Source organism: Homarus americanus, unplaced genomic scaffold (assembly GCF_018991925.1).
Source record: "Homarus americanus isolate GMGI-L3 unplaced genomic scaffold, GMGI_Hamer_2.0 scaffold34360, whole genome shotgun sequence".
Classification (NCBI taxonomy): domain Eukaryota; kingdom Metazoa; phylum Arthropoda; class Malacostraca; order Decapoda; family Nephropidae; genus Homarus; species Homarus americanus.
In genome coordinates, this window is record NW_024739403.1 from 9,237,133 (window position 1) to 9,252,819 (window position 15,687).

The following is a 15,687-nucleotide window of genomic DNA, read 5'->3' on the forward strand; positions in this document are numbered from 1 at the left end:
AAAATTTCTCTGAGAGGGAAGAGCCAGCGAGTGTAGTGTGAGAGAGGGAGGGAGTTGAGTCCATTATTTGAATGGACATTAACTTGGCGACTGTATTTCTCTTAAGTATTAATTGTGTGCATGTACCATCATAAAATTAAGATGTTATTTTTACTACAACATAGGTATGTGCCTTCAAAAAGTGGAGTTTGGGGGTCAGGCCGGTTTCTATTGGAATTAATCCCATATGTTCTGTTGTTCACTTAACGCGGATTTCACTTAACACGGGACCCTCTGGGTTCAATTGACCGCGTTAAGTTGGGTACAACTGTATATAGATATGCTGGTTCTGGAAAACTGAGCCTGATACAGCTATACGAATGTCATAATTGAGTTCAGCACATACAATTACACTAGAATCAGACTGTTTTGATCCAGAACCATGAGAATTTTTTTTTTATGTTGATAGGTCAGTTTTTGGTATGTCGCACTTTTAGGGTCCACTTAGCCACAGAAATGTCAACACCACATATTCAGGATGACGGGGTTCCTCAGGGCATCGCAATAAATGGGGTAGCAGCATCAGTTCCAGGTGGTGTATCAATATCATTGTATATAGATGACTTGGCCTTTTCGTATGCAGCTTCCTGAATGTTAGTGGCTGAAAGTCACATGCAACTTGCACTAGGCAAGGTTGCGCGTTGGACCGCAGAGCATAGTTTCAGATTTTCTCCTTTGAAGACTGTTGGCATACATTTCTAATGCCTTCGAGTCTTCACAAAGACCCGTTTCCTGAGCATTATTTTCGACAACTGGCTTACATGGGAGCCATATATTCGTTACTTCAAATAGTCTTGTCAGTGAGTTCTCAAGTTATTGAGAGTCTTGCGGCACTTGTCGTGGGGTGCTGACCGAGGAACTCTGCTACACCTTTACCACATGCTAATTACATCCAAACTGTATTATGTGTGTGAAGTGTAGTACTCCTCAGTTACTGAAGCTAGACTCAATACACTGAACTCTATTCATTATGCTGGTGTGCACCTGGCAACTGGTGCCTTCAGGTCCTCGCCAATCCCAAGTCTACTGATACTAATGAATCACTCCTTGATCTTCAATGTCAGTATCTCCAGGTCCAGTGTTGGTTTTACCTCCATTGCCCTATGCGGTCTGCAACCAACACTTTTGTAGTTGATGAGATTATGTCCCCACACTAAACTCAGCATCCAAGCCTCCCACGACCTTTTGCTTCAGGGTAAGGTTGGTTGTGTGTGCTCTTTGTCTCCCTCCTGTTCTTCCTAGTGCTGCTCTGTGGCTTGTCCTTGAAGTTCAGTTTTGTCAGTATTTTAATGAAAGGAAGGACTTACTCCCTCCCTGTGTTGTTCATTTTCTCTTTTTTTTTTTTTTTTTTTAGAGCATGCCTCCTCTCACAGGGACTATCCCTGTTTACACTGACGGTTCTTAAGTCGGATGCAGGGAAGGGTTTTGGGGTAGTCTTTCCCGACTTCTATTGGAACGGTAGTCTCTTCACAATTGCATCTATTTTTCAGCAGAGCTATCAGGTATTTTACTTGTGCTTAAGGTTTTTTTTACCCAACCTCATAACAATTTTAAAATTTTTAGTGATACTCTTAGTGCTCTCCAGGCCCTAGCTAGTTTCTCATTGCCCCATCCATAGGTTATAGCTAGTTCAGATTGGGTGTTTCTCATTCAACATCGCGGCCACAATGTCAGTATTTACTAGGTTCTGACCCATGTGGGAGAGAAGGGGGTTAAGTATATTGATGCTGTGGCAAAAGCAGCTGCTTCTTGCTCTGTGGCACATCATTCCCCTCTACTTGCTTCTGATATGAAGTTGGTAATAAGAGCTGCCATCCACTCAAGTTAGCAATACAGGTAGGATGTTGTCGAAGCAAACAAGCTCTGTGGCATCCACCTACTTTGGGTGGCTGGGGACATCAGGGAGGACGGTTGTGCCACTGGAAGACTGCTTTGACCTACCTTCACATTGGCCACATGTGGCTGACTTATGGTTTTTTAATGGAGATGATGCCCTTTCCTCATTGTGAGGACTGTCTTGTCCCATTGACTGTTCGACATCTGATGGAGTGCCCAGGTTTTAGAGATCTTCGTCGTAAGTGCCTCTCCAAGTTGCTGGGGGAGGAGTGGATAGCGTGGGAGGGGACGCCCTCTCCTTCGTGGAGGAAGTTTGCCTTCTACACAAACTATGAGTTTTATCTATTAATGTTTTAATGGTTTTCATGTACGGTAAATTCTGTGCTATGTATTATTTATGATTTTTGCCTTTCATTATTTGTTTTTAGCCTTCTATGCATTTTGCTTAATTTAGCGGCATACCAGTATGTATAACCTAAGCTGTTGCGTCATTAGGGTTGTTATTATTACAATGAATCAATTGCAAATTTGTTATTCACAATTACTTTTAGGAATGTATCCATTGCGATAACCGGGGTGTTCCCGTACTGTACAATACACTCTTCTGAGAATTCAATGTGTGTTGCACTATGCCAATTCATCTTTCCATAAATGCAGGGAGATTGTTTGTATCTTCTTTTGTGAACACTGAGAAAAATAATTTTTTTAATGCCTACACCTTGTCCTGATCTGAGTCTGCTCTCATAGCATCTTCAAGTCTCAGGTCTAAAAACTCACATGTGTCTTTAATTTAAATTTTCCATGACTGTATAATACCTTAGGGTTTGACTGCCTCCTAGTAGATATGGAGCCAGTGGGTTTGGTCTTGAGTATGTATTTATTAATCAAATTGTTCACTTTACTGTATGATATTTAGGAGAGTATCAGCATTCTTATTTCTGTTTGATGATCTTAATAATGCTTTTTATTTTACTGTAGGAAAATAAAGTTTTATGTGTTTACAGAAATTCTTTCTGGAGAATTAATTGCTAAAAAAGAGAGAGAGAGAATGCTCAGACAAAATAATTCAGGTATGAGTTTAGCAGAAAAGCATTACATATTCGAAAGTTGAAGTCCCTAATCCTATTTTTCTTATTACCCCTCAGTTTTTTTTCATGGATGTGCAGTTCACTGGGATTTAAAAAAATGTTATCCCTGCAAATTGCATGACCCAAACAGTACATACAGACACATGTAAATAAAACTCTCATAAAAAAGGAAGTTAAGTGCATTTTTATTTATTTCAGGGTTTTGAGTATGGATCCACACGATGTAGAAGCCTTAAAGTACCGAACTCTGTATGCTCTTTGTCGTCAGGGCAACTATGAGGATGCAGCACAGGGCCTTCGCAACTTATATAGCGAGATGGATAGAAGTGAACCAAATAATGCAGCTTTATTCATCCATATGGCTCAGTTGTTTTCACGATTGGTAAGACATACCTGTATTGAATATTTTTACATAAGCAGATGAATGTCTAGTGACACATCCATTCAGCTCCTTTTAAAGGTTTCTGGAATAGGACCCTTGGTTGTTCAGAGCATTTGGGGGCTTAAGTTGGAGAAAGCCTGATGGTAACTTGGCCATAAATTATTGGAATTTCTGTATCCTGTGAGATTTTGTGGATTAAATTGTTATACAATTTAGCTTATTGGAGCCAGATATTATCAGGATTTTATGCTATCACCAATTTTGTGGGAGGCTTGGGAGCAATTCTTGAGATTTTGTGATGAATTATTTCTTGAGGGCTGCTTACATAAAGTTAGTGAGATGACTTTTTTTTGTTTTTTGGCCTCCCTCTGCCTTGGTGGTGGTGGTGAAATCAAGTCAATTCTGTGACATGTTATAAGAGAAAAACTTTAAGCTTAAAACCACCTTCATCCATAAAATCCTTATTACCCAGGGGAGGTGTGATGTTGATGAGTCGGGCTCGGGAATAAATTACAGTATTTTCATGATTTAACAAATGAATTCGAGCCCCCTTTCCATTATTTTCACTTAATTTAGCGAACTACAGCAATATCTCCATTAGCGGGAATCCATTAAATCCGGAAATCTCCGATAGGCTGAATTGAAATTTTTCTCGGAAAATCATTCCCAAAGCCGGAATTTTCCAAAAATTTTCCGAGATTGAAAATCAAGACCATTTTCTGAAAATATCTCGAATAAAGACGAAAATTAAAGTATTTGAGGGGGACCTTGCCTGACTCAATGTCAGATGGAGGTAGAGTGAGGGAAATCTATGAAGAGATCCAACATTGGATCATATGTGCATCTCAAGCCTTTGGCAGACTCTGAAACCGTGTCTTCAGCTGTAGGGAGCTGAAATTATCTAAAAGTTACACGTACGAGGTCCGACACGAGACTGATCCTGTAACTCGGGAACCAAGAGTGGGAGGGGAGGGACAAACAGATGGTTATTGAACATGTTTTAACCTATCACAGTGTGATGAGGCTCAGCTCAATCGCTTCACTCAGTACAAGTGGACACCTTTTGAAGTACTATAGGCGTGTTCCTACGCTCGGTCGGAAAATGTTGGACTGCAAAACTGAGCAACGAGTTAACATCAAGTTTCTCATTAAACTTAAGAAATCCACGGTGGAAACTTTTCAATTATTGACTGAGGCTTACTGTGAAGATTGCATGTCTCGTGCTCGCGTTTTTGAATGGCACAAACTATTTTCGGAAGGTAGAGAAACCGTGAAGATGATGACCGCCCAGGCCGTCCAGGCACAGCAGTTACTGATGATTACATTGAAAAAGTGCGAGATGTGATTAGAAAAAGGTAGCTGAGAAAGTTAATTTAGACAGAGAAAGTGTTCGACACATTCTAATGGAAGAATTGAACATGACAAAGGTTTGTGCAAAAATGGTTAAATAAATGCTGTCAGATGAACAAAGCGCCAGCCCACAACTCTTTGTGTGTGAAGCAGTTTTTAGCTAATAAAAACATCACTGTGCTTGAGCACCCACCCTATTCGCCAGTCCTGGCTCCCTCCGATTTCTACCTCTTCCCGAAGATCAAGTCCGTGCTCAAAGGAACCAATTTTTTGTCAGTAGAAGAGGTGAAAGCAAAAATGACTGAGCTCCTCAACAGCCTTACAGAACATGATCAGCAGAATTGCTTTGAACTGTGGCAGCATTTGTATGCAGCTGTGTGTCAACCCAGAAGGGAACTACTTTGAAGGCAATCACAGTTGATTTTCTTAATTTGGTAAATAAAAAGAGTTACAGCATCAGTCTCTTCTTTTTTGTGTGGAACCTTGTATATTCAGCAGTGGTCCTCCCCACCCTGCTATATGGCAGCAGGACATGGGTCACATACAGAAGACACCTCAAGACACTTGAAAACTTTCACCAACTTAGTCCACATTTCATCCTCCGAGTTCGCTGGGAAGGCAAGAGAACAAATGCCAGTATTCTCGCTGACACCAACTGTGGAAGCATCAAGGCTACCATTATCCATGAACAACTACACTGGACTGGCCATGTTACCCGCATGGACGACAGTAGACTGCCAAAGCAGCTACTTTACAGTCGCCTAACGAATAGTAAACGTAACACTGGCTGGCAACTGAAAAAGAATAAAAATAGTCAGACAAACCTGAAAAATGCCAAATCGACCCCTTCGCCTGGGAGACAATTACTCCACACCATAATGCTTGGAGGAGCACCACACGAGAAGGTGTCAATACTTTTGAGCTAGCCCGACTGCATGCCGAGGCAACAAGCACCAATGCCGGAAAGATGCTGCCGCCGCCCCTCCCTCACGAGATGGAGCCCTCCACATGTGCAACATATGTGAACGACTCTGCTGGTCCCGTATCGGCCTCTTTAATCACCTTAAAACTCACCAACCTAGGTGACATCTTTAGTAACTCATATCATTGTATCATAGCTGGATGATTGTCATACTCGATTCCGAGTGACAGCAAAGTAGTAATGGTAGTAGTAGTAATAGTAATAGTATTAGCTGTGAATGTGTGAGAAACAACTGCCGATGTGTGGGGTGCAGAAAGGGGAAAGATTGTCAGAATCCCCAGGGCAGGGCAGCCGTCACAGGAAGACACCGTGGATATTGCCCGGACACCACCGCCCGATGATATCCTGAATGATAGCAGTGAGTCCACCCAGTCTGAAAATGTAGTGCCAATAATTCCTGTTCCAACATTAGCAGATGTCCACGAGGTGAATGGTAGACAGCCACCACAGTGAAATGGCATGTCGATGGAAAATGCGGATACAGTAGAACGTCGATATAACACGAGAGGGGTCGCTTTAAACCTAATTCGCACTAAATCTAAGTGTTGTTTCAATGGAATAATTTAGTTTGGTACTTGAGAGAAGCACAAAATACTAAAAACACTAACAGTCTACCCAGATGCACCTCAGCCCATCTCCTAGAATAAAGAAAACATTGAGTTTTGTAGTATTATGTTAAAACAAACACTCATAAATCACCACAGCTAAAATTATGGGATGTGAAAGGGTTTGTATACTAGCAATCAGCTGATGGGAAGATGGGGGGGGTGATGGGAGAGGTGAGGTGATATGTTTGACAGTTGATGCCAAGGTCTGGTGCTTATTTATTTATCTGTCCTTAAAAGTGACTTAAAGTTTTTCACTTATAAAATGTCACTAAACTGACATGGGAGAATATAGTTAACATTACTGGAATTCTTATAAGATAGTGATTAATTTGAATATAAACATCCCATAGTTCGCATTAGACATACAAATTTTAGTTCTAATTAGGAAACTTATTACAAATGGCTAGCATTTTTATCTCTTGTGCAAAGTATATGATGTTTATATTCAAATTATTCACTGTCTTGCAAAAATTCCAGCAGTGCAAATTATATTCTCCTAACTTTAGTCTGTGATATTATACAAGATAAAAACTGAAAGCCTATAACCACCCAACCCTGGCTGGGAGGGAGGGGAGGGAGGGAGGGAGGAAGGAAAGGGAGATGACATGTTTGACAGTTGGCGCTGAAGGTCAAGTGAAGTATTTATTTGTTTATTTATGTCCTTTAGATTGAGTTTTTGTTTTTTGTTTATAAAATGTCACAGAAGTGACCTGGGAGACTATAATTTACATTGCTGGAATTCTTATAAGATAATGATTAATTTGAATATAATCATGCTGTAGTTTGCACTAGACAAAAATTTTTGTAATCATTTAGTTCACTATTTTGAGTACAGTGATCCCTCGGTTAACGAGCGCCTCGGTTAACGAGATTTCGGTTAACGAGTTACCTTCCATAAGATTTTTAACTTCGGTTAATGAGCAATCCCTCGATTAACGAGTTTTTTACGAGCCGACCTCAACATGTTTTCGCTTGCACTTGGCGGTCCACCAGCTGTAGTATTTGTCCGCCAATACAGTAATAGGTTTTAGGGCTTAAATTCCTTACTATTTTAGTAAATATCAAGAAGTTTACACTATTCAATAATTTTAAAAGTTTAATATTAATTTTTTTAGTCATTTTAACAATTACTGAACATAATTGAAGGTAAAGAAACTAGTTTCATGCGCGCCATCCAGCCTGGCAATACACCAAACAGGCGCCAGTCTCTCTGTCTTTTCAGTGGAGGTAACATCTTGCTTGAGACTCATTTCAACTAAATGCTTTTTTTCTGTGTTTGTAAGCAAATTATTGGTCATCTTGAAATTTATTTTACATATTGACAAAATATAATGCAGTGCAGTGTTGATTTAAAGCAAATAATCTTGCATTACACAAAGAGAACTAAAATTTTATGGGTGAAATGGCGCCATGGGGTGACTTCTCTTCCACCCCAATGCCTTCTCTTCTCCCTTCTCCTTAACCCCCATTCTAATTCTCATCATCATCATCCAGGAGCCTTCTACATAGACACCTCAAAGTAAGTGTACTTTTCTACCTTTTTTTGTTGAATTTAGGCAATTTTCGGTGAGCTGGAACCAATTACCCAAAAACCCATTGAAACAATGGTTTCGGTTAACGAGTTTTTCGGTTAACGAGCAACCTGCTGCAAAAGATTGTGCTCGTTAACCGAGGGACCACTGTACAGTGAACCCTCACTTTACGCGGTTAATTCAACCCACGGCGGCCCGCGTAAAGTGAACAACATAACATGGGATTAATTGAAATAGAGACCGGGCCGACCCCCCAAACTCCACTTTTTCAGACACAATACCTACGTTGTAGTAAAAATAACTTCTTAATTTTATGATGGTATGCACACACAATTAATAATTAAGAGAAATATCAATAATATTAGGTTTTTTAACACTTACATTAGTAGAAAAGATGGCTGGGCACACGGGGATGGGGGGTTGGTTCCGAGGCAGAGGGCAGATTATTGGCCCTCACCTGTATCACTTGTATCAATTGTATCACTATCCACCACAGAGGCTTGCAGGGCCTCTTTGTCAAACCCCTCAAAGTCCATATAAGTCCATATCCTCACTATCATTATCACTATCACTGACTTGGGCCGGCTGTGGTGGGTGGCGGGTGAAGAACTCGGTAATGTTTTGATGACTGGGCGACCTTGTGCGCACCCTGCTCGCGCCACTCTCCGCGTAAAAGGGTACACACACCGCGGAAAGTGAGCATTCCGGTTTCGGCAGGGTACCGCATAAACGTGGAAATGCGTAAAGTGGGACCGCGTAAAGCGAGGGTTGACTGTACATGTACAACACAGCTTTGCCCTCAGGACAGTGTAGCGTGCCCAGAGAAACATTATGCGCGACTTTTAAAATGTGGTGCTCCAGATTGACTCGTGCAAAATAGGAAAGATTCGCTTTAAATTAAAACATTGTCTCTAATTATGGGTGTCGTCTTAAATCAATAATTTTAAATTGAATTGCTTTAAATCGACGTTCTACTGTAAATGGATTAAAGAAGCCTACTCAGAAGTTGTCAGGTGATTGCCAGCTAACCTCTTTGAACCATCCAAGTGTGAGGCCACCAAAGAAATGATTTGGGTGAGGACTCACCTCATAATCTATTACACTCAGGACTGCTTCCTTGCCCCATTTGCTTTTCAAATGCTGGCAATAATACCCTATCTATTCTGTCAGAGGACACATGCAAGGACTAAGCACAAATTAAATGTGGCAGCAATGAAGAGAAGATTGACATTGTGGCAGAATGGGGCCCTTGATGATCTCCTACGTGAAGCAAGAACACTCAGGAGAGACTAAAATTCATAGGAGACGGAAAGTAAAACTGAGGATGTTGCCAGAAAGTTTGGAAACAAGAGGCGGGTGGAAAAAGTGTCCTTGGCAGTAAGATCTCTCACACAGGAATCTTCCGGTGGTGTTCTGCCAATAAACAGAGAGACATTACAACAACTGAAGGAAAAACATCCCCCTGCAAGTGAGGAGGAAGGCAACAGGTTCCAGGGTGCCGATATCCCTCCAAATGCTGTCATGATCAAGAAAGTAAAAGGAGGGATGGTGTGGAAAAAAGCACTGAAGACACAGGGAGGGGCAGGCCCTTCAGGCCTGGATGCAGATGGTTGGAGAGTCATTCTCAGCACTGACAAGTTTGGTGCTGTAGTAAGTGATCTCTACAATGCCACCGCTGACCTTGTAAGAAAGCTAGCAACCTCGTGCTGCCAACACCTTCATCCGCTGATGGCCTGCCGCCTCATTTCCCTGGATAAAAATCCAGGATGTAGGCCTATAGGGGTGGGGAAGTGCTGAGACAGATCATTGGAAAATGCATAATGGAGGTGGTAAATGATGAAGTCAGGACAGCTGCAGGGAACCTGCAAGCATGTGCTTGCCACCAGCTCATAAAATTCATACAAATTACCCGGCCAGAATATAATTTACATTGCTGGAATTCTTACAATTTGATGATCATTTTGAATATAAACATCATAGATTTTGCATTAGACATACAAATTTTAGATGTAATGTTTACTCTGAGTAAATATGTTATCTTTTGTGCAAAATATATGACATTTATATTCAAAATGTTCCTGGTCTTACAAGGAATCCAGCAATGTCAATTATATTATCCTAACTTTAGTCTGAGGTATTATTTGTGACTAAAAGTTAAAATTAGTTTTTTCACCCAACATTTCTCTGGTAGGGGGGGAAGGTGGGGGGTGGGGGGGGAGGGTTGGGACCGACCGACCATCTGGCACGGTTGGAAGAGGGGGGAGGCAAGTTGGGGTACTTTGATTGACAGATAGTGTCGTGAAGAATATTTTTTTTTTATTAACTGAAGATATTTGTTTTAGCTCATAAAATTCATGCAAATTACTGGACCAGAATATAATTTACATTGCTGGAATTCTTACAATATGATGATCATTTTGAATATAAACATCATGGATTTTGCATTAGACATACGAATTTTAGATCTAATGTAATAATTTGGTTTACACAAAGCTAGTATTTTATCTTTTGTGCAAAATATATGAAGTTTACATTCAAAATAGTCCCTGACCTGCAAGGAATCCAGAAATGTCAATTATATTATCCTAACTTTAGTCTGAGGTATTATTTATTACTAAACGGTAAAATCTAGTGTTTCACCCAATCATTTCTCAGAGAGGTAGGGGCCAGTGAGCTGGGAAGAGGGGGAGGGGGGGGATTTGAGTCTATTATTTGAACGGACATTAACCTGGCAACTGTATTTCTCTTAAATATTAATTGTGTGAGCATACCATCATCAAATTTAGATGTTATTTTTACTACAACATAGGTATTGTGTTGGAAAAAGTGGAGTTTGGGGGTCGGGCCAGTCTCTATTAGAATTAATCCCATATGTTCTGTTGTTCCATTTATGTGGATTTCACTTAACGCGGTACCCTGTGGGTTCAATTGACCGCGTAAATCAGGGTACTACTGTATATATGTGTGTATATTTATATATATATATATATATATATATATATATATATATATATATATATATATATATATATATATATATATATATATATATATATATATATATATATATATATATATATATATATATATATATATATATATATATATATATATATATATATATATATATATATATATATATATATATATATATACAGTATTACCCTCTAACGCGGTTTCACTTAACGCGTTTTATCATATACGCTGTGCCTCGCCAGAGCGAACTTTCACTTAACACGGATTTTTTCCACATATACGCGGTGAGTGTCCAGCTCAGACGCTATTTTTAGATTTGCCCCACCCGCCACCCTGCCTGACTGCCTGTTTTAGCTCATAAAATTCATACAAATTACCCGGCCAGAATATAATTTACATTGCTGGAATTCTTATAATTTGGTGATCATTTTGAATATAAACATCATATATTTTGCATTAGACATACAAATTTTAGATAAAATTTTTTCTCTGGGTAACTATGTTATCTTTTGTGCAAAATATATGACATTTATATTCAAAATATTCCTGGTCTTACAAGGAATCCAGCAATGTCAATTATATTATCCTAACTTTAGTTTGAGGTATTATTTATTAAAATTTAGTGGTTATCCCACACATCTCCTTGGGACGGTTGGTGGAGGGTGGGGGGGAGGGAGGGACCGACCGACCATCTGTTACCCCGTGAAGAATTATATTTTTTTTTATTAACTGAAGATATTTGTTTTAGCTCATAAAATTCATACAAATTACCCGGTCAGAATATAATTTACATTGCTGGAATTCTTATAATTTGATGATCATTTTGAATATAAACATCATATATTTTGCATTAGACATAAAATTTTTAGATAAAATGTTTAATCTGAGTAAGAATGTTATCTTTTGTGCAAAATATATGACGTTTATATTCAAAATATTCCTGGTCTTACAAGGAATCCAGCAATGTCAATTATATTATCCTAACTTTAATCTGAGGTATTATTTAATACAAAATGTTAAAATCGAAATTTTTCACCCACTCTTCTCTTGAAGGGATGATTGGTGGGGGGTGGGGGGGAGGGTTGGGACTGACCGCGCGGTTGGAAGAGGGGGGGAAGGCAAGGTGGGGTACTTTGATTGACAGATAGTGTCCTGAAGATTTTTTTTTTTTTTATTAACTGAAGATATTTGTTTTAGCTCATAAAATTCATACAAATTACCCGGTCAGAATATAATTTACATTGCTGGAATTCTTATAACTTGGTGATCATTTTGAATATGAACATCATATATTTTGCATTAAACATACAAATTTTAGATAAAAAATTTTCTCTAGGTAACTATGTTATCTTTTGTGCAAAATATATGACATTTATATTCAAAATATTCCTGGTCTTACAAGGAATCCAGCAATGTCAATTGTATTATCCTAACTTTAGTTTGAGGTATTATTTATTAAAATTTAGTGGTTTCCCCAAAAAATTTCTCAGAGGGAAGAGCCAGCAGTGTAGTGTGAGAAGAGGGGGAGGGAGTTGAGTCCATTATTTGAATGGACATTAACTTGGCGACTGTATTTCTCTATTTCTCTTAAGTATTAATTGTGTGCATGTACCATCATAAAATTAAGATGTTATTTTTACTACAACATAGGTATGTGCCTTCAAAAAGTGGAGTTTGGGGGTCGGGCCGGTTTCTATTGGAATTAATCCCATATGTTCTGTTGTTCACTTAACGCGGATTTCACTTAACGCGGGACCCTCTGGGTTCAATTGACTGCGTTAAGTGGGGTACAACTATTATATATATATATATATATATATATATATATATATATATATATATATATATATATATATATATATATATATATATATATATATATATATATATACACACACACACATATATGCATATATGACGTACCTGATTCTGGCGGTCAATTGAACCCACAGATTGCAGCGGAAGAGATGAAAACCGGTAAAATGACAGCAGAACGCCAGGTTAATTCCCGTAAACAACCCTAACCTTTCCGACAAATATACCTATGTTTAGTAATCTTAATTTTATATATTTTACACAATCCGAAGCTGCAGTATGGGGTTAATGTCCCATTCAAATAATAACTCTACCCCTCTCTTCCCAGCTCGCTGGCTCCTCCCTCTCTGAGAAATGTTTGAGTGAAAACACTAGATTTTAAAGGTATAGTAATAAATAATACCTCAGACTAAAGTTAGGATAATATAATTGACATTTCTGGATTCCTTGCAGGTCAGGGACTATTTTGAATGTAAACTTCATATATTTTGCACAAAAGATAAAATATTTGCTTTGCGTAACCCAAATTATTACATTAGATCTAAAAATTGTATGTCTAATGCAAAATCCATGATGTTTATATTCAAAATGATCATCATATTGTAAGAATTCCAGCAATGTAAATTATATTCTGGCCGGGTAATTTGTATGAATTTGATGAGCTAAAACAAATATCTTCAGTAAATAAAAAAAAAATAGTCTTCACCCAGACACTATCTGTCAATCAAAATACCCCACCTCCGCCTCCCCCCTTCTTCCCACGCTGGAAGGGTTGGTCCCTCTCTCCCTCCCTATCCCCCACCTTCCCTCCCTACCAGAGAAATGTTTGGGAGAAAACAGTATATTTACATTTTTAGTAATAAATAATTCCTCAGACTAAAGTTAGGATAATATAATTGACATTTCTGGATTCCTTGCAGGTCAGGGAATATTTTGAATGTAAACTTCATATATTTTGCACAAAAGATAAAATATTTGCTTTGTGTAAACCAAATTATTACATTAGATCTAAAATTTGTATGTCTAATGCAAAATCCATGATGTTTATATTCAAAATGATCATCATATTGTAATAATTCCAGCAATGTAAATTATATTCTGTCGGTAATTTGTATGTGAATTTTTTATGAGCTAAGCAAAAATAATATTTCGCAACGTATATGAGCAGATGCACGTTGGAAATGAAATTCGGTTCTGGCTATGGTACTCTGCGTAAATAGAGGCCAAGTAAAGAAGCAAAACACGTAAGTAGGAACATTATTGTGTGTATATATATATATATATATATATATATATATATATATATATATATATATATATATATATATATATATATATATATATATATATATATATATATATATATATATATATATATATATATATATATATATATATATATATGCCATATATACAGTGAGTGTATAACGAACGGATCCTACTACGAATATTCCTATAACGAACGGTTTTACCTATAAAATTGAGAATGCTATAACGAACGCAACTCCTACAACGAACGCGGATGAATACCGGACTATTTCGCCTGGCGCATGAATATTGTTGTACCGCGACCCACAACAAGAGCGTCAGGCGCCATCTTTGTCTCATTGTGTAGCCAGTGCACCACTGTTATTGTTGAAATTTCATCTTTTGATGTGGAAATTCGCATTATTTGTATAACTATTTTGTTATACAAGTATACAATTGTAACAATGAGTCGTCCAAAGCGAGTGAGAAAGCTAATAACCCTTGAAACTAAGAAAGAAATTATAAAGAAACGTGAGAATGGAAGAAGCATTGCGAAACTTAGTGATGAATATGGGATAGCTAAATCGACTATATGTACGATTTTGAAGAATAAAGAGGAGTTAAAAACTGTGCAAGTGGCTAAGGGAATCTTTAGACTTAGCAAAGCAAGGTGTAATGTGATTGAAGAGATGGAAAATTTACTCTTAGTATGGATAAAGGAGAAAGAAATGGCAGGTGGTAACATTAGTGAAGCTATAATTTGTGAGAAGGCTAAACAATTGTTTGAGGACCTTACAGCCAAGACTACCAGTGGAAGTGATAGTGATGTGCCAGTGTTTAGGGGTACCTGCATGCTGAATAACACTAAGGTAAGATAAAGTACCGTATTTTTTACATTTTCCACAGAATTTTTTCAGTGTTAAGCGGTTGTATTTGGGGGCCTGGAACGGATTAATCCTATAACGAACGAATGCTATAACGAACGAGATTCTGGAACCAATTACGTTCGTTATAGCATACCCCACTGTATATATATACTGTATATATATATACAGTTGGTCCTCATATTACGCGGTTAATGTAACTCGGAGGGTCCCGCGGAAAGTGAGGAACGCGTAAAGTGAACAACATAACATATGGGATTAATAGAAATGGAGTCCAGGCCGATCCCCAAACTCCACTTTTTGACGACACACAACTATGTTGTAGTAAAAAATTTATCTTAACTTTATGATGGTATGAAAAAACAAGTAATATAGAAGAGGTTAGGTTAGGAAAAATAAAGGTTAACATAGGAAAAATAAAGGTTAGGTTAAAAAACTAAAAATTTTGTGTAACACGGTAGTAGAAGAGATGGGTCGGCATACGGGGATGGAGGCTGGTTCTGAGGCAGAGGGCAGATTACTGGCCCTCAGGTGAATCACCATTACTAGGTGAATCATCATCACTGTCACTTACAGTTGTCAGGGCTTCCCTGACAAATCCCTCAAAGTCAACTTCACTGGCTTGGGCTGGCTGTGGTGGGTTGCGGGTGAAGAAATCTGTTATGCTTTGCTGACGGCTGGCGTTGATGTTGTCGTGATACACCTTGAAGTACGGCTCCATAGCCTGCACCAGCCGGTTATGGAAGACTTCATAGCGGTCATCGTCATTGTCGCGGGAAAGGAAGGACTTCATCTTCTCTGCACACTCCATGGCACCCTTAATATCACTATGACTTAAATTGTGTTCTTCGGAGAATGACGCTCCTTCTTCCTCGTCTTCACTGGCGTGTTCTTCTTCCAACATCTCGTTGGCAGTCACTTCAGGATTTCTGATCACCTCCAGGATG

At 38.5% G+C, this 15,687-nt stretch overlaps 1 protein-coding gene across 1 annotated transcript in view; it reads left to right on the top strand.

The window, feature by feature from the left end:
* Nucleotides 1–15,687, top strand: part of LOC121874600 (tetratricopeptide repeat protein 21B-like) — a gene marked incomplete in the record, with an annotated part of 547,778 nt that overhangs the window by 76,681 nt on the left and 455,410 nt on the right. Inside the window, 1 exon segment of the mRNA XM_042378823.1 lies at nucleotides 3,162–3,345. Coding sequence (XP_042234757.1) covers nucleotides 3,162–3,345 — 184 coding nt within the window.